Genomic DNA, 19,105 nt, shown 5'->3' on the forward strand with positions numbered 1-19,105 from the left:
CAGTCCGCCGCCCGCCGGGCGCTCACCTGGTTCCGCAGGGTGGCACGCGACACGGCGGAGGTGCCCAGCGCCCTCCATATCCCGGGGTCCGGGGCGGCAACCAGTGCCTGCGACCGAGACACACAAGCCTGTGGGGTCGGGCCTGAGCCCCCCACCCCCAAACCTCATCTCATGCAGTGACCCTGCCCTCTCGGAAAACCCCGGGCCTCACTCGGGTCAGCCAGCGGACGCTGCTCAGCGCGGCCATGATCTCCGCCGGAAGTCGCGCCGGAAGTGACGCACGTCGACGCGGCCTCGCAATGGGGCTTCCGGCCCGTTGTGGGGACTTGCCAGTGTTCCCGCGCCTTGGTGCTCTGTGCCGCCGTTTCCCTCCCGCCCGTCGTCTGAGAGTTAGACTTCGTCCCCTCGGGGAGCCTGCGACCCGCCTCAGGGGCTGACGGAGGCCCCGGGACCCGCAGCTGTTGCGCCATTTGCCGGCCCCTACTCGTGTCGAACACACACGACCGTCCAGGAGGACGTGCGGTTCCACGTCTAGCGAAGCCCCGGTTTCGTAAGAAGCGACCCTGCGGGGTGCGCGTTTTCAAAGTGTGTTTGTTACTGTACAGCTGCCGTTCTGTGAACGAATGCCGCTCGTTCCCTGTGGGTCAGGCACGAGGGGCAGCAAGGAACACCCTGCAGTTAGTTCGTCGAGAAAAGATACTGTCTGGTTCGCCTTCAGCCCCCTAGCCAGCCCGATGGTTGCGAGCAACCGCCCCTCGTGTGATTTGTTTTTTTTGTTACAAAAGCTCATAATTATACGGAGAGATCGTGCCGGAAATGAGTTTAACTTAAGCATGCCACTGTGACGAAGGACGATTGCAATTTGCCTTTGTTTTGTTTTTCTATTTATTTTAAAAATCATTTTACTGGGCGCTCTTACCACTCATAACATTCCACACATCACTTGTATGGAGCATATTTGTACATATGTTGCCATCATCATTTCCAAAACATTTTCTTTCTACTTGAACCCTTGGTATCAGCTCCTTTTTCCCACTCCCTCCCTCATGAACGCTTGATAATTTATAAATTATTATTATTTTGCCATGTCTTACACTGCCCGATGTCTCCTTTCACCCACTTTTCTGTTGTCCATTTCCAGGGAGGAGGTTATATGTTAGATCCCTGTAATCGGTTCCCCCTTTCCATCCCACCCTCCATCATTTTTCTTTCTATTTGAGTCCTTGGTGTCAGCTCCTAATTTTTCCTCCCCCCCCCTTCATGAACACCCCTTCACTCTTAATATCGTCAAATTGGCATGAGGTTACTTAACTACCATATGTAGTGTATTATAATATTAACATAACATGGCCCATCTTCCCTCATATAGCCCTCAAAATACAAACATACATAATGCATCATGGCCTTGTTCCCTGCTACTCCCTGGTCCCAACGTCCGCACTGCTCTTACTATCCACCGCAAGGCCCCAAGGCCGAGTGCTCCTTAGAGGCAAGGATGATGAAACTTTGTCTACCATACTCTGACATGTTGTCAGGAGAGACGAGGCCTTGGAGATGTTCGGTAAAGTGGAGGGGCAGAGAAGAAGAGGAAGGCCCGCAAGGAGCCGGACTGACACCGTGGCTGCAACAATGGGCTCAGGCAGAGGAACAAGTGTGAGGACGGCACAGGGATGGACATATGGTTGCTAGGAGTCAGAACTGACTGATGGCACTTACAGCAACAACTGCCACCATTTGTCACCTCCGAACATTGCCTTTTCTCATGAAGGGCGTGTGGGAGACCTGCCTTTCCCGGGCGTGGTATGGGAAGAACTGGCTATAGCACCGGCCTGTATTCTGAGGCATTTTGAAGCGGACGCAACCACCCACTTTCCATTAGTAGCTGAGCATGTTAACCACTCGCACCATGTAGGAACCCGGCGACTTTCTATATTTCTAGCCCAGTGATTGTCTAATGAGGGAGACCTGCTGACGTAGACGTTACACAGTGGGCTGCTGACTGCAAGGTCAGAAGTTCAAAACTACCAGCCACTCCATGAGAGTAAGGGGCTTTCTACTCCCATAAACACGTACAGCCTCAGAAACTCACAGGAGCAGTTCTACCCTGTCCTGTAGGGTCCCTATGAGTCAGCGTTGACTCGATGGCAGTGAGTTGCTATTTACTGATGTCTCATAAGATTCCTTTAAACTGTAGCAATTGGTTTATCAATAGTTTATGTATTGATTGATTGATTTGCAAAACTGATTTCTGATCAGCTAAATCAGCATCTGGTCATCATTGGGGCACAGTGACCGGAAGAGTTCATGGCAGACAAGGGGAGAGCTTCTACGGGGCGGCCGTATTCTCTGTTTCCATCTGGTTGCTGGTCACAAATGTTCATTTGTTAGGTTTCTCTCGTGGGAAATACCTTGGTTCTTGGCTTCCCACAAGAAAGAATTCACACTGAAGCCTGGTTTGTGATGCAAGTAAGCTTTTATAAAGGACGGGAGAAGCTTCGGGTTTTACAGTCTCAAAGGAGTACACGTTATTTCAGGGGACCAAACCACAGCCAAGGTATTTAAAACTCTGGCTGGGGAGTTGAAGTTGACCTCATTGGCTGAATTAAGCCCACTTGGGCCTAGTTTGGGCCGCCCAGGTGTACCGTTCACGTGGCTTGGGGGCTTGAATTAGAGCATGCCCACTTAAGGTCTTTGTAGATGTTTAATGCTCACCTGATTCTCTTCCAGCCTCCTCTAGGGGGTTTTGTGCAGGCATGGGGAAGGGCTTCCCCCTCTATCCGTATTCTGCTTCCTAACACATTTAGTTTCTAAACAAAGAAACAGGTTGTACACGGGTGATGATCTTTTCTTAATATGTGTTATGGTTCAGTAAAAGGTTTTTAAAATATTCAATGGATGTATGTATGTATGGATTGTGATAAGAGTTGTAAGAGCCCCCAATAAAATGATTTTAAAAATTAAATTTAAATATTACAGGTACTCATCAGAAGAAGGAAAATAAGAGGTGAGGTCAGGATGGTGGACAGAGCATCTGACAAACTGCTGAAAATAAGTAAATGTAAGTGTGTGTAGTTTGAAGAAGAAATAAACTGGTAAAAGAAAAAAAAAGTGGTGGGGGGGAGCTTTGCCTGATTTTAACTTTTTATCAGCGGAATGCCGTTTCTTTTGTGTGTTACTTTTTCACTCCTGGGATTTCTTGCGCTGGCTCATTCCGTGGCTCATTCCGTGAGAGTCTGAGAGTCGCTGTAGCATGCGGCAGAATCCCTTCCTTCTCCATATAAGGTTTCTGTTGTGTCAATGTGCTTATCTGTTCAATTGCTGCCGAGCACAGGGGTACTTCTCAATTTGAGGTTACTGTTAAAAGGATCCCTGGTGGAGTTGTTGGCGATTAGACATTGGGCTCCTAACTGCAACATCAGTGGTTCAAATCCATACCCTGCTCCAAAGGAGAAAGATGAGCCGATCTTGTCCTATAGAGAGTTACTGCCTCAGAAACCCCCTTGGAGGGCCACGGTGAATAGGATTCCATTCCATTATTAGCATCGTGGCTCTGAATATTCCAACCCACAAGAGGTGGGATTTTGTCGGCTCCTGGCTCATCAGTATTTTCTAACCCAATGGCGTTGCTAATAGTTATTAATGAACTATCTCATATTGAGACTTCCTTCGGTATTTTGGAAAAGTCTACTTGGCCATGAGATACTAGTCTTTACACTGCTAGATTTGATTGGCTAATCCTTCATTTAAGACATTTACATCTGCGATCTGAGACTTCTCTTGGCTTGGCTTTGGTCGTCAGCCCTGAGAAGTGGGGCTTTGTAAAGAGATGGAAGCAGCCCTGGCCTGGAAGTAGATGAGGAAACAGCCCCAGAGAGGTCCTGTTAGGAGGGCAACCTGCCACAGGCCCGGGCTGCACTTTCTTGTCGGGAATGCCCAAAATGCAAGGCCCTAAGTCAGAGGGTCTCAACCGTCCTCATGCTGCGACCCTCCAATACAGTTCCTCAGGTTGTGGTGCCGGCCCCCCACCCAACCATAAAATTATTTTTGTTGCTACTTCATCACTGTCGTTTTTTTTGTTTTGTTTTGTTTTTTGCCAAGTGAACCAAAGACTTTATTTTTTAAGAACAAGGAAGGGGGGCGGGGGAGACCCAAAGAACTGTGTGGGTATTCATATTCATTGCAAAAAGAAAAAGAATTATGGAAATTTCCAAGACAGCACGAGAGTAAGCAGAACGCTGACGACATCTCTAACTACAGAGTTGGCTGCGGCCGGGGCTTGATTTCTATGTAAGGAGCGCCTGCAATGATTCACTCTTCACAGGGCGCTGGGGAGTGGCTGTCTTCACGTCTCAGATGACGTCACAGCGGCCGAGGCCGGCCCTCAGACTCCCTGGCATCACTGTCGTTTTGCTACTGTTATGAACCGGGCGACATCTTTGAAAGGGTCCTTCAACCTCCAAAGGGGTCACGACCCACAGGTTGACAACCACTGCCCTAAGTGCTCTTTAGGCGCCCTGGTGCTGTGGTGGTGTGTTAGGCTTCGAATGGTCCTCATGGTAGGCAGTTCGAATCACCAGTAGCTTTCTGCTCCAGTGAACAGTTACGGTCTTGGAAACAAACCCAGAGGGGGTCTCTAAGAGTCAGCAGCGACTCAATGGCAAGGAGAGAAGTGTTCTGTACGGTGCCTTCGCGGCATTGCTAGTTGAAAGCTCTGTGGTTCAAACCATCAGCTGCTCTGCGGGAGTAAGATCAGGGTGTCTGCTCCCCTGGAGGTGTGCAGTCTGGGAAACTCACATCTACTGGGGATTACTAGGATTTGAAATTCAACACAATGGTGGAGGATTTGGTTTTTGTTTTGGTAAGTGCTTTTTGCCAGTACCCTTTCTCAGGCTTGTGTTTGTAGTGAGTATCTTCCTCCAGGACACAGAACAAGCCTCCTTTCTTTGTGTTGTAAAGCAGGTGGGTTCCCTGAGCCCACTGCCTATAGCTCATCTACTGGGCTCCTGTACATTTTCCCTGTGGGACTTGGGGGCAGGGGAGCCACTGCAAACGTTGTGCTTAGGGGGATCGCTGTGCCAAGAGTATAAAATCCCTTGTTTCTGATTCAGCAGCCTCGCGTTTTGTTTGTTTCCAGGATCGATGAACCAGTAAAAGGTGAACTGTTGACTTCTAAGCGGGATAAATGCAATTGACAGACTCTTCCAGTTTTGATTACAGGATGGGATGTTGACAGAAACCTGGCTTTCGGGCAGGGGAAAGACGAGGGAGGGCCTCCTGGGCCAGATTAGAGGATGTAAAAATGACGCTGACATTGGCTCAAATGGTGGGGGAGCTCAGAGACTAAAAGCGAGGCAGAAAGTCAACAAACTCACTGCTGATGAGGCCATCCTGGCTCACAGCACCCCTGCAGGTCCGTGTAGAGCCACCTCTGTGGGTTTCCGAGACTGTCACTCTTTACGGGAGGAGAAAACTCCATCTTCCTTCCCCACACGACAAAGCCCAGAAGGCTGGGAGGCTTCCATGGGGATGGGCCTGGAACATTCCCAGCTCTGTGGGACCGAAGCGCCCCAGTCACCGTCTGAGCCATAGGGGCCCCCGGTAAGGTTGGTGTCCATCCCAGGCCACGCCCCTCCTCCCACCCCACCCCTTACAAGACCCCCACTCGTGATTTTGGTACTAGGGGTACTCGTACATTGTAATTCCCTCCCATAGGCGGCGGCTTCCTTCTCAAAGCTATTGAGGTAGGTTTACAGGTGTTGATTTCTACATTGTTGCTGAAACACCAGGAACCGTGACCAAGCTCAGCTGTTATCCACACCGCAGCAACATCAACAGGGGCAATGCTTGCAAAGGAGCGGCTGACATAGCAGACAACGATTTGAAGGCTCATTAGAATTGGGTAATAATGACAGCCCCGACCGGAGCCCAGCGAAGGCTCAAAGAGTAAATTAAATATTAGTAGATAAACTTGCAGATAGAGTGATGTCTTGTCAGCTGGACTTAACAAAATAGGTTTTTGGTTGTTCTAATTAACTATAGGGCTGTTTTTTATAAAAAATAATACCTTTCTGCTCAAAGGTGGAACAAAAATGGCCTCGTCCAGTGGTTCTCAACCTTCCTAATGCCGCGACCCTTTAATACCGTTCCTCATGTTGTGGTGACCCCTAACCATAAAATTATTTTCATTGCTACTTCATCGCTGTAAGTTTGCTACTGTTATGAATTGGGTGACCCCTGTGAAAGGGTCATTCGACCCCCAAAGGGGTCATGACCCACAGGTTGAGAACCGCTGGCCTAGTCATTTTAGAATCCACTCTGATAGTGTCACTCCACCCCCCACCTTGCTGGTGAAGCCCATGCTGTCCCGGACCTGTGGGGAGGAGGGTGATGGTGGCGGGGGTGACGGAACGCCTAACACGCCATTATTCAGTCCAGACAGTGTAATGCAGAAAGCGAGGGGTCCCAGAACTGGGGGCTCTCTGAAAGGATGCCAGAGGCAGGGAGGAAGCACTCCTGGTCCAGGGACTGCAGGAAGAGAAAAGCCTGGTTGCCTGTGGAGCGCTGCTGGGTAAACATGGTCCTGCTAACTGAAAGGCCAGTGGTTCAAATCCACCAGCGACGTTGATGGAGAAAAACGAGGCTATTTGTTTCTGTAAAGATTTCCAACCTCAGAAACCCTAAACATAACCCCTTGATGACAGTGGATTTGTGGGGTTTTGTTTTTGTTTTGTTTCGTGTTTGGGTTTGGCTTTCTGTGGGCAATTCCCTGGAGCCAGCCCGGGAACTGTGGTCTCCTGGCAGCCGGGGCTGCCGCTCCTGAACCACACTTGTTAACTTTGTCGTTCTTGGTCTGTTTTCCTGGAAAAACAAAAACAGCCCAATGTGAGCTAATGGGATTTGAGGAAAGTTTGCAGTAAGGAAGGGAAATGCGAACAGCACTGCCCGGGGGGGTGGGGTGGGTGGGACAGGAGCTCTGCTCTGGGTGGCAGGTCTAGGAAAGGGACAGCAGGTGCCCTGTGGGGCCTCGAAGGTGGCAAACAAACGCCTGGGACAACTCCAGATTCAGACTAAGGAGGTAGACAGGGAAGATGAGGCTTTCAAGCAGAAACAAGAGCAGAGGAAACTGGAGGAGCTAAAAGCAAAGGCCTCCCGGCCACGGGTGGACTTGCGAGTCCTGGCTGCAAGCCAGCTGTTCCCTGCGATAGGCTGATGGTGACCCTTGATTCCATTCTCGTTTGATCATCTGGATTCCCTGCCTTGACATCTCGTGTGACCATCAAGTGCGGTCTTGCTGCCCGTTATACATTTAAGAACGAACTTTTGTCAAAAATAAAATAAAATGGCCTTGTAGGTGGGACTTGGGGCCAATTCAGTGTCCTGGTGCCGTAGTGGGTTATGCATTGAGCTGCGAGTCGCAGGGTCAGCAGTTTGAATCCACCAGTCTCTCTTTGAGAGAACGGGCTCAGGCTGCTGCTCCCATAAAGACGTGCAGATTCAGAAACCCAGAGGAGCAGCCCCGCTCTGCCCTGTGAGGTCACTGTGAGTTGGAATCAACTCAAGGGCAGCGGGTCTGGTTCTGGTTTGGGTTTGGGGTGATTGTGCAATCAGTACTGATGTTGAACCTGTGTACACTGGGCACGTCCCGAGGGGTCAGAAACAGTTCATCCATTCAGAAACTACCACATGTAGAAAAGTGATTTCTGACCCGTCTCAGTGGGTCCAAAAGAAACAGTAAGACTTCAGAAAGGAGAGAAGCCAGAGCATTGAAGATGAGAGTAGGCCGCAAGGCTATTTTTCCAGCATAACACCGCCACCTGCCGGACAGTCACAAACCACATCCCTTTTTAAAAAAACCACACCAAATTCTGACTCCTGGTCTTACATATAGGGCAGAGTAGAACTGGCCCTTTGGCTTTCCAAGGTTATACATCTTTTCAAGAGCAGAAAGCCTCATTTTTCTCGCAGAGCAGCTGGGATGTTCGAACTACCGAACTTGTTAGCCACCCAGACTGGTAACCCACTATACCACCAGATTAGCCTGCTCCTCTCCTGAGGGCCTTGGCGCCCCTGGCGGGTCGTACTTCTGTTTAACTGCTACTAGCTAAGTCAGTGGTACAAACCCACTAGCTGCTTTGTAGGAGAAAGATGAGGCTGTCTGTTCCCATAAAGATTTACAGCCTCAGGTGAGGAGGTTAAGAAGAAAAAAAAAAGCTGATACCAAGGGCTCAAGTAGAAAGAAAATGTTTTGAAAATGATGATGGCAACACATGTACAAATGTGCTTGACACAATGGATGGATGGATTGTGATGAGAGCTGTATGAGGTCCCAATAAAAGGATTTAAAAAGAAACCCTGTATAGGAATCGGCGCGACGCAGTGGGTAATCCCCTGCAGGGGTGTAAGTGGTTAGGCGCTGGCCCACAAACCAAAGGCTGATGGTTTAGCCAACCTTCTGTTGGTCTGTTTCTGAAAGGTCAGCTTTGAAAACCCCCAGGCAGGCTCCTCCTACTCTGTGCACGTGGGGTCCCCGTGGGCCAGAATTGCTTTGTCAGTGATGTGTGACTCTCCCATGTGACATCCTTTTTTAAAAAATCACTTTGTTGTGGGCTCTTACCACAACCCATCCATCCATCCATTGTGTCAAGCACATTTGTACATATGTTGCCATCATCATTTTCAAAACATTTTCTTTCTACTTGAGCCCTTGGTATCAGCTTCTTATTTTCCCCCCTCCTTCCCCACCCTCCCTCCTCCATAAACCCTTGATCATTTATAATTTTTTTCATGTCTTATACTGACCAGTGTCTCCCTTCACCCACTTTTCTGTTGTCCGTGCCCCTGGGGGGGGGGGTGTTACATATAGATCATTGTGATTGGTTCCCCTTCCTCCCCGCCCTTCTCCTCCTGGTATGGTCTACTCTCATTATTGGTCCTGAGGGGTTTATCTGTCTTGGATTCCCTGTATTTCCAGCTCTTGTATGTACCTGTGTTCATGCTCTAGTCTAGCCAGATTTGTAAGGTAGAATTGGGGTCATGATAGTGGGGGAGGAGGCAGGAAGCATTAAAAAACTAGAAGAAGGTACACAAGCGGCCATCTAGCTCAGAAGCAACAAAGCCCACATGGAAGAAGCATACCAGCCTGTGTGATCACGAGGTGCTGAAGGATCAGTTATCAGGCATCAAAGAACAAAAAATCATATCATCGTGTGATCACCTCCCTGATATGATCGCTGAAGACAAATGGGTGCATAAGCAAATGTGGCGAAGAAAGCTGCTGGTGCCCGGCTATCAAAAGATATAGTGTCTGGGGTCTTAAAGGCTTGAAGGTAAACAAGTGCCTATCTACCTCAGAAGCAACAAAGCCCACATGAAAGAAGCACACCAGCCTGTGCGATTACGAGGTGTTGAAGGGATCAGGTATCAGGCATCATCAGAACAAAATATCTTACCATAGTCAATGAGGGGGGGAGTGCAGAGTGGAGACCCAAAGCCCATTTGTAGGCCACTGGACATCCCCTTACAGAAGGGTATGGGGAGGAGAACAGCCAGTCAGGGTGCGATGTAGTAACGATGAAAGATACAACTTTCCTCTAGTTCCTAAATGCTTCCTCCTCCCCCACTATCATGATCCCAATTCTACCTTGCAAGTCTGGCTAGACCAGAGGATGTACACTGGTACAGATAGGAACTGGAAACAAAGGGAATCCAGAACAGATGATCCCTTCAGGACCAGAGGTGTGAGTGGCGATACTGGGAGGGTGGAGGGAGGATAGGTTAGAAAGGGGGAACCAATTACCAGGATCTACATGTGACCTCCTCCCTGGGGGACGGACAACAGAAAAGTGGGTGAAGGGAGACTTGGGTAGGACATGATATGACAAAATAATTTATAAATTATCAAGGGTTCATGAGGGAGGGGAAAAATGAGCTGATACCAGGGGCTTAAGTGGAGAGCAAATATTTTGAGAATGACGAGGGCAATGAATGTACAAATGTGCTTTACACAATTGATGTATGTATGGATTGTGATAAGAGTTGTATGAGACCCTAATAAAACAATTAAAAATAAAAAAATTTTAAAAACTAGAGGAAAGTTGTATGCTTCATCGGTGCTATACTGCACCCTGACTGGCTTGTCTCTTCCTTGTGACCCTTTTGTAAGGGGATGTCCAATTGTCTACAGATGGTTTTGGGTCTCCACTTCTTGCTCCCCCTCATTCACATTGATATGTTTTTTTGTTCTGGGTCTTTGATACTTGGTACCTGAACCCATTGACACCTCATGATCACACAGGCTGATGTGCTTCTTTCATGTGGACTTTGTTGCTTCTAAGCTAGATGGCCGCTTGTTTATATTTAAGCCTTAAAGACCCCAGATGCTATCTTTTGATAGCTGGGCACATCAGCTTTCTTCACCACATTTGCTACACACCCACTTTGTCTTCAGTGATCGTGTCAGGAAGCTGAACATCACAGAATATCAGGTTATTAGAACAAAGTGTTCTTGTGTTGAGGGAGTACTTAAGTAGAGGCCCAATGTCCATCTGCTGCTTTAATACTTAACATATAAATATATGTACATAGATGTATTTCCCTATTATTATGTATAAATATATTTACATATGTACATGCCTGTATTTAGACCTCTGTAAATACCCTTTGACTCCTAGTTCTTCCCTCTATTTCCTTTTACTTTGCTCTTGTCCCACTATCATGCTCGGCCTTCATTCCAGTTTCAGTAATTCCTCTCAGTGACATTATCCTTGATTAAGCCCTACCGGGCATTCTATGCCCTCCTTGCCATTGATCTTAGGTCACTTGTTCCCTTGTCCCTGGGTTTGTTAACACTCACTTCCTTTCCCCGCCTCCACCTCTCCCTTTTTCCCTCTGAACCATGGGTCCTATTATCTTTTCCTCCAGATTATTTATCCTGCCTATCTTATCTAGATAGACATGCAGGGACAGAGCAAAACAAAACAACAAAACCAACGACAAGCCTATAAAGAGTTCCAGGTCTGTTTGTTGACCTTTAGGAGTGTTTTCTGGTTGAGTCTGATGGGGTATTCCCTGGGACTTCATTGCTTTGCTCTCCTTGCTGCTCTGTTGCACGCCCTTAGCGTTTCACCCTGGTGTGGTGGGGTCAAATCAGGCGCAATTCCCAAATTGTGCCTCCAGTGTTGTCCCTCATAGCACCATGGATCAGTGAGGGACATCGGTGACATCTCTCTTATGGGGTGAGTCAACTTGTATTTGTAGGTAGTGAGCCTACCAGGGCTTCCTAGTCAAACAGTATGTTCAAGAGCACTCTGGCCTGTGAAAAAATGTGGCCACCCTTGAGGGAGAAACATATTCCTCACTCCGTGACGAGAAGCAAAGGTTAAATGCAGTGACCAGTCCACAGAGGTGCTCCTAAAGTGCCTGGGCCTGGTTAACTTGTAAGTCAGTTAAAGTGGCACTTGGCCGTATCCAGTCTCCATGCAAGCTATGCAGAGCTGGGAGCAGACACGGCCACTCTGCTCCGTGGGCAGAACTCCAGTCAGTGCTAAACCCTAGCTAATAGTCCTCTTGATGAACCCTGCTACATTTCAGTGACTTTGGGGCTGTTGCCAACAGCCTAGCTGTCTGGTCTGCAAGACTCGTAGATTAAAGACAGTCCTCTTTGGGGCTGTGAACCGTGGATACAAGAGGGGCTGAAATCAATCCTCTGTTCCAACCTCCATTGCCCACACCACCACCCCCATCATTGCCTGGATCCAGTGTTACGGAGTCGTACCCAACAAAAGACCACTGACCCACAAGCAGCTGCAAAGTAACAAAGCAAAACTTTATTAGAGAAGAGCAAAGGTTTATTAGAGAAAAAGAGCAAATAGCAAATCCGGATTTGGGATACAGCATGGCCACGCAGGGCCCAAGACTGCAGCGCCAGGCAAAACTTTCTCCTCCTCTTTATACACTTCAAACCAACAAAGCGAGGGGGGTAGAGCACGGGGTGGGGAAGGACGTTTGCACAAGATAACAGAATGTGGGTCGTTCGGCACGTCCTGCCCGGTTTATCTTGGACCAGATATTCTTGCAAAGTTTCTGGCTGACGTATATTTGCAAGGTTACAGTGATTTGTTTTTCTAAAATAACATATTTCTAAAATGGAGGAACATATTTCAAGATGGAGTAACTTTAGACATATTATTTTACTCTATTAGGCCTTTACATCCAGCAACCCAGCAGACATGGCAACCCGATCTCCATCAGGGAGGGAGCCTGAGGTCTGTAGTCCAAGCTTCCTGCGTCTGATGCAGAAACCACCGTTACATCCCAGATGCGTGACTCTGCCCAAGAATTGCACAGTTTATCTTGCAGGAAAGGAGAACACAAGGCACTGGATCTTACCCCACCTGCTCCCGGAAAACTGACTTTATCAGATCACTGGCCATTCCCCACCCCTCTGGGGTTACCGCTGGTGTCTCCCTGCTATGGAGGGCATCTTCAGGTTAGGGTTGGGGTTCCCATCTGATCAGGAGAACTCTGCCACCCCATTGTGGCTGGCCTTTATACACAACAACAGGAACGCATCGCAACGTTATAAGAGTGAGTGGATGAAAACAGCTACAAAAAGCTACCTAAGGTCTGGTGCCAATTATGTGAACCTCAGTAATAGGAAAAACTAGTTTATGGTGCTAGAAATCAAGAGAAGGGCATGTACTGACCGGGAGAAGTCACAAGAGGACCTGTTGGGGATCTTAGAAATGTCTTGTATTTTAGCCTGGGTCGGTGGAAATATATGAAAAAACTTATTGCCTAGTCTATTCGTGGTCTGTACACTAGTCATGCATTTCACTGTATATAAGTTATATCACTGTATAAAAGCCAATTTATGTTTGAAAACTTTTTAAAAAGAATAAGAAATAGAAGCATTGGGCCAAATGGATCGCCTATATATAGTTTACCCTCAAGAAAGAATCCTGCCAGCAAAAAGAGGCGGGCACAAAATAGGGGCCTCTTGTCAGCACTCTGGTACAAATGAGGGAGGCCTGTCACTGGGACCCACACAGGAGTAGGGGGGTGGGGGGCAGCTTGCACAGCCAGCCCCTGACATCTGGTCGTAGGCTGGCAAGAAGGAATTGGAAGGCTTCTTTTTTAAAGAAGAAAGAAAAATACGTGGAAAAAAAGAAAACGATACAGAATGACGTGAACACATCGCAAGCAGTTCTGGAAGAACTTGGTTGGTAAGTGCCAACAAATCCCTTCCAACTCCTAGCCCCAGAAAAGTACATAGCACACCCGAAACACCCCCCCCCCCCCAAATAAATACATACATCCTAAAAAAGAAACCCCACCCAGGGCGGCACCAGCCTCATGGTGGTTCTGATGTCGGGCTCCTTTGATGCAGCTGCTGTGTCCGCGCATCTTGTGGCATCTCGTTCTGGTGCCCTTCTACGGTTCTAAGCATGAGGTCGTTTGCCAGGGACAGTCTTTCCTGACAACCTGTCCAATGTACGTGAGACAAAGTCTCGCCATCCTTGCAGCTAAGGAGCATTCTGGCTGTACCTCTTCCAAGACAGAGTGGTTTGTTCTTTTGGCAGTCCATGGTACTCTCCACATTCTTCACCAAAGTCCTAATTCCAACGTACGAATTCTTCCTGGGTCTTCCTTATGCAATGTCTAACTTTCCCAGGCACACGAGGCTTGCGCTGGCCTTACCTTAGTTCCCGAAGTAGCATCCTAAGGAAGAACCTGAAGAGGGGGCTTTGTGCATGAAGCGCCTTGAGATGTGACCCACCCAGAGAACCCACCTCGGCCAGATCCTCACCCCACTTCACTCAGCGCTAGAACAGCCCCTTTTATCTGCCCCTGCACCCTGCCGCCTCTGCGCTCTATTCCCACCTGTTCCTGGAAGACTGACTATCAGCTCATTCATCACCCCCCACAACAATCTGAGAAATGTCTTTGACTGGGAATTTGACCCTGCCCAACCAATTTCGCGCGCGCGCGCGCGCACGCACGCACCCACCTTTTATTCATCAATCTCGACTACTGACTGTGGGCAGCTGAGAGGCAGCTAGGCAGAGATGCTATGGGCGCTGTTACTGCTTTAGCTTTTGACACTTGCAGGCTCCCCTGTGGAAGCTGGAGGCAAAAGAGCATCAGTGGGCCCATGGAGGGAAAGGCAGTTGACTTCCAGACTGTTTATGGATGGGAGGGGTGCAATCCCCCAGAAATACGGAGGGATTCTCAGGAGATTGAAACCGGACGCCCTGGCCAGCGTCAACCATGAGGACGCCGGTCACGTTACTACCCAAACGGACTAACGGAGCCGGAATCGGGAAGGTGGCCGATCCTACAGCGAGACTGCCATCGGAGCCGCCTTGGGTCTTTCTCTCCCGGAGCCGGTGAAGAGGCCTCAGGAATCAATCGAAGGCAGGCTGCGGGCTGGGCGGCGCGCCAGGCATTCTCCTGGAATGGCCTTCCTCTACTGAGTTTTCCCCATCGGACTGTGGGACTGGCCACAATCAGGACAGCCTTTCCTATTTTGATCCCCACCAGCGGACTCCACCGAGATCTGAGTTCTGACCTGACATTCTGGGGCCTCCAGAGGGCGATGTAGCTCAACACACAGTCTGGCCAAGTCCCCCCCTCAGCCCTAATGCACCCCTCTGCGTTTGGTTTCTATGCTGGTGCACCCCTTATGGAAAATAAAAGGGACAGGGAAGAGTTTTGCTGATTAAGAAAAACTGTTTTAAACTGAGACTTACAGGAAAATTCCTACTCCGTAGCATGCATGCTAGGTATCAGCATGATGTTCCAGGAATTAAACCCTACCTTGCGGCAAGTGCCCTCTGCTATACTTTACATGTGCTAATCCTTCCACTGTGCTGAGCTAGCTTTCTCTTCTCGTTGTTTTGTGCTTGTCTTTGCTTCTTTACCCCCTGGGTACCCCAGAGGCTCTGAGTGTGTACAAGCTTCCCACGTTGTCAGTGGTTTGGCAGTTGACTCGTAAGGTGACCAGATTTAAAGCGGGACACCATTGACGAGGGTGGGGGTGGGGTTTCTTGATTAAAAATTTGGTCTATATGGACCAAATAGACCGTTCCCTAGCTTGTCGTGCATTCTTTCCAAAAAATCGGGACATTTAAAAAACGCCAAAAATTGGGACTGTCCCGCCAAAAGCAGGACATCTGGTCACCTTACAGTTGAGGCCTAGAAATCTCCCATAATGCAATCACCTTGAGAGTGTAGCCTTCTCCCAATATAAGGGGACGCTGTGGAAGAGGTTGTTTGCTTTTTGCTGGGTCTGGATTCTGCATCTGGCCTGTTATCACCTCCAGTTCTTTAGACTCCAACCATTATTGGGGACTGGTCCTGGGAATTGTCCTCTGACCTGACCTTGGATTCATTCACCTCTGCAGTCAGAAGCATGCCCTCTGACCTGCCGATCTTGGGTTCATCAGCCTTTGTAACTACATGTGAATCAGGAGAAGCCTCCAGTCTGACATCTGACCTACAGACTTGAAATTTGCCAGCCTCAATAACTATGTAAGCTTGTTTCCTTGATATAAACTATTCTCTGTCAATGACTGTGAGCCATAAGAGCATAGCCTGTGTTTTAAACTTGTTTATTCTCCAGCACTGGGCACATAATAAGAACCCTATCCCATGACTGTGAGCACAAATGCCCATGACCCTTTGGCACAAATGCCAAAGGAGGAGGACCTCAGAAGCCCTGGGCAGGGAGCTTGGGGTAGTAAGCTCCCGCTTGGGCCAGGCAGGATAGGCATTCTCTACAGCCGTAAACTCAGCCTTCTGCATGTGTCCCCAGCACTTCCTTATCTCTCAGTGGCCATACTCACAGCAGGTCCCTACAGGTCCCTAAAGTCTGAGTCTCTTGGCAAAGCTGTAGGAGTTTGAAAAGTGATATTCGCCAATGGTATTAAGAGAATGAATGCAAAAGCAAGAGCACACATTAAAAGTAGGGGGGGGGCTTCTGTCTACTAGGTCTACTGCAGAGATTTTCAACCTCTAACCCCAAGGGCTGGTGCAGAATTTGCTTGTCCTCCCCACCCAGACACTAGCCCCTTGGGTCAGTCAGTGGCTCGAATCCAGGAGTTCTCTGGGGCTGCCGATCCTGGAATGCCTTGAACACACACACAAGTCCGAATTTCCCTCAGCTGATGACTGAGCTCAATGCAACCTGTCCAGGCTGACCAAACCTTTCGGCCTCAGAGTTATTCTAAGCACCTCTCCTTTAATTCTACATTGGAAATAACCTTCTAGAACCCCGAGGGTTTCCAACACCAAAGCCCTTCAGCCTCCATGAAAAGGAAGGTAGACCTTACCCCCATTGCCTCCCAGGGGAGAAAGGAGTCCTGAGAATGAAGGCATTCCAGTGGGAGAAGAAACCAGAGGAAAGGTGTCAGGCTGAGAGAGGGAAGCTGTGTGGGAAAGTGCATTTTTCCTTATCAATAAGCCAGGGACTCACCCCCGGGAGGGAACGGAGGGAAAGCTGGGAAGGAAGATTTAGATCAGGCATCTGAAATCCTAAATGTCCCTAAATTTCACTAGTTTTTTTGGTTGCAGGGAGGCAGGGCAGAGGAGAGACATGTGACAGTTCCCAAGCAGGTGATGACCTAAGTCACATAAAGCATTTAAACTGGCTGGCAGGAGAATGGAGGATGGCAGGGAGACAGGTAAGCGGCTGTGACCAGAACTGGGGCAGACTTCTCCAAGTTAGACTTTTGTGAAGACCCTAGCTATACGTACTGGGGTAGGAAGGAGCCCTGGTGGAGTTGTGGGTTAAGGGTTGAGGTGTTACACACAGTTGGCGGTTCAAGCCCATCTTCATGCACTCTGAAGGAGAAAGACGAGGCTGTCTGCTCCCATAAAGAACATCAGCTTCAGAAACCCTTTTTAGAGTCGCTGTGGGTCAGAATTGACTCCATGACTATGGGGCGGGGATATGGAAAGGAGGATTCTTAAGACCCGGCAAACAGGTGGCTACAGGAGCAAGGTGAGGAGAGTATCAGAGATGACTCCTGGAGGCCCCAAGCCTGGTGGAGAGCAGGAGGAAGTGCCATGGACAGACAGAGATGACCTAGACTAGCCCTTGGGCAGACCCAACCTGAGGCCAGTGGCAGAGCCACTCCCAGCAGGGACCCTCCTCCCCTTGGCGGGTGCTGTTCCTCCCCCAAGACCAACCCCCCTTTTGTTCTTATGAGTGGGAAGCAGGCCAGGAGCCCACCCGTGGGGATCTGGTCTCCAAAGATGGCCTCTGAGGCTGTGGTCCAGCTGTTGTCCAATCCTCAGAGGCAAGGAGGGGAGGCATGCCCACAGCAGCCTGGAGGGACGCTCAGAGGAGAAGGGAGAAATAGCATTCTTTCACCTAGATGTGTGGGGAAGGGGCACTTGTGGGGAGCCCACTGCCCCAGGGAAGTCGGAAGGCCTGGCCGGGGAAAGGATAGGAGCTGCAGCAGACAAGCTGGAAGGAAGCCTGGCTGGGAGGGTTTCCGAAGTGGCTTGCTGGAGGCTGGCAAGGCATCGTTGGGTAGAAGACTCTGGCAAACTTTCTCAGGAGGGGGAAGCCTTGGAGGAAGGAAGCAGACAGACACAAGGAAAGAGAGGATCAAGGTAAGAAGAGGAAAACAGCGCCACCTCAGGGGTGGGCAGAGATGGGACCAAACAAAGTGGTCTTTGAGTCTACATCCCTCCCCAGGGCAAAGGAGAGGAGGCTGGGAGACAAGACTGGGGCACACCAAAGAGCCCAGAGGGGCTGAGAGAGCTGGGAGAGCACTGCCAAGATGACCTCTGTCCGTTCCATCAAGGACGAGGCGGAGTGCTGGGGCAAACTAGAAAGCCAGAGGGAGGTGTGAAGGTTTGGGGGCAGGGTGCATCAAGTCTGGAACAGTTTGGGGGAGTTTCTCTAGAGCCCTGCTTCTCAGATCACCTGGGATCCTGTTCAAATGCAGGTTCTGGTTCAGCCTGTGGGGTTGGGGTTGGGGGGAGTGCCTGAGAGTCTGCATTGCTAACAAGCTCCCAGATGCCATAGATGGTGCTAGCCCTGGGCCATTACTGTCTGGAACAAGGTTTTGGAGAGGCAGATGAACAGGAGGAGGTGGAGAAAGTAATTGGAAGAATCCACTTAAGGAAAGACCTCTTATGGATCATTGCATTTGGGGTAAAAGCTGAGACTTTGAGGAGTCTGGGTGGGAGTGATGTTCCTGCAGGTGATGGGGAGGACAGGTAGGAGAAGTGACAAAGAGGGTCAGGAGCACAGATGAGGGAGCCTCTTGGGTGGCAGCACCCTGAGACCTTACATGGAGGTCAAGGTGGTAGGACACTTGGAGGGTCCCCCAAAGAGGAAAAGTGACACTTCCCCCCCTCCCCCAGGGTGGCTGAGAGTGAAGATGGCAGGCAGGCACTGGGAAGGGTTGGACTCCTTCCCGGCCTGTTCCCACACATTCAGAACCCACCAGACCAGAATGTGGGGCAAGGGGCAGAAATGACTCTGCCCCAGGGTCTCGTGCCAGCACAGGGCTAACAAAAGTGGGATGCAGTCTGAAAGGGGCTGGGCTGGGCTGGTCTCCTGGTCCTAACACTGGACACTGACCACCAGTAACCAAGAGGCATCGTCAAGAGGAAAGGGTTGTGGTAAAAGTGTAGGCAATTCAGGGACAGTGAACAGAGATGGGTTGGCGAGAGCAGCTCAGCTTGTTTGGGGGGACCCCAGCCCACGATGACAGACTGGAAGAGGTCTGAGCTCTAGGCTGGGGTTAAACCGAGGTCGTGCCAGCCAGGGAAAATGTGGACGATGAGCACTACGAGTAACAGATTGGAGGCGTCAAAGAGTGCGGCCAGCCCAGGAACCAGGCGTCGACGTGGAGAATGTGGCGGGCACTTGGGGAAGAGGGATGAGGCTGCGAAGACCCGGGAGCTTCGTCCGGGGGCGACGGATAGAGGGGAGGCAGCAGAGGTTCCAGAGCACGACATGACCCGCTGCGGCCAGGCTTCCTCGCCGCGCAGCCCCGATCCTCCCCACTTGGGCCTCCCTGGCCCCCGCCGACCCTGCCAGCTCCCCCCCGCGGCCGCATGCAGGCCACAGCCCCCAGCCCCCGCG

At 49.9% G+C, this 19,105-nt stretch overlaps 1 protein-coding gene across 1 annotated transcript in view; it reads right to left on the reverse strand.

The window, feature by feature from the left end:
- The window catches only part of IDH3B (isocitrate dehydrogenase (NAD(+)) 3 non-catalytic subunit beta), a 4,970-nt gene extending 4,702 nt beyond the window's left edge, over positions 1-268 (reverse strand). The window contains exons 1-2 of the mRNA XM_045295533.1: positions 212-268; positions 27-107 (exon numbers count right to left, since the gene is read on the reverse strand). Coding sequence (XP_045151468.1) covers positions 27-107; positions 212-247 — 117 coding nt within the window. The 5' untranslated portion in view covers positions 248-268. The remainder of the gene's footprint in view (positions 1-26; positions 108-211) is intronic.
- Positions 269-19,105: the final 18,837 nt, after the last annotated feature.

This window comes from Echinops telfairi, unplaced genomic scaffold, assembly GCF_000313985.2.
Source record: "Echinops telfairi isolate 266 unplaced genomic scaffold, ASM31398v2 ScPeMD7_5592;HRSCAF=6446, whole genome shotgun sequence".
Classification (NCBI taxonomy): domain Eukaryota; kingdom Metazoa; phylum Chordata; class Mammalia; order Afrosoricida; family Tenrecidae; genus Echinops; species Echinops telfairi.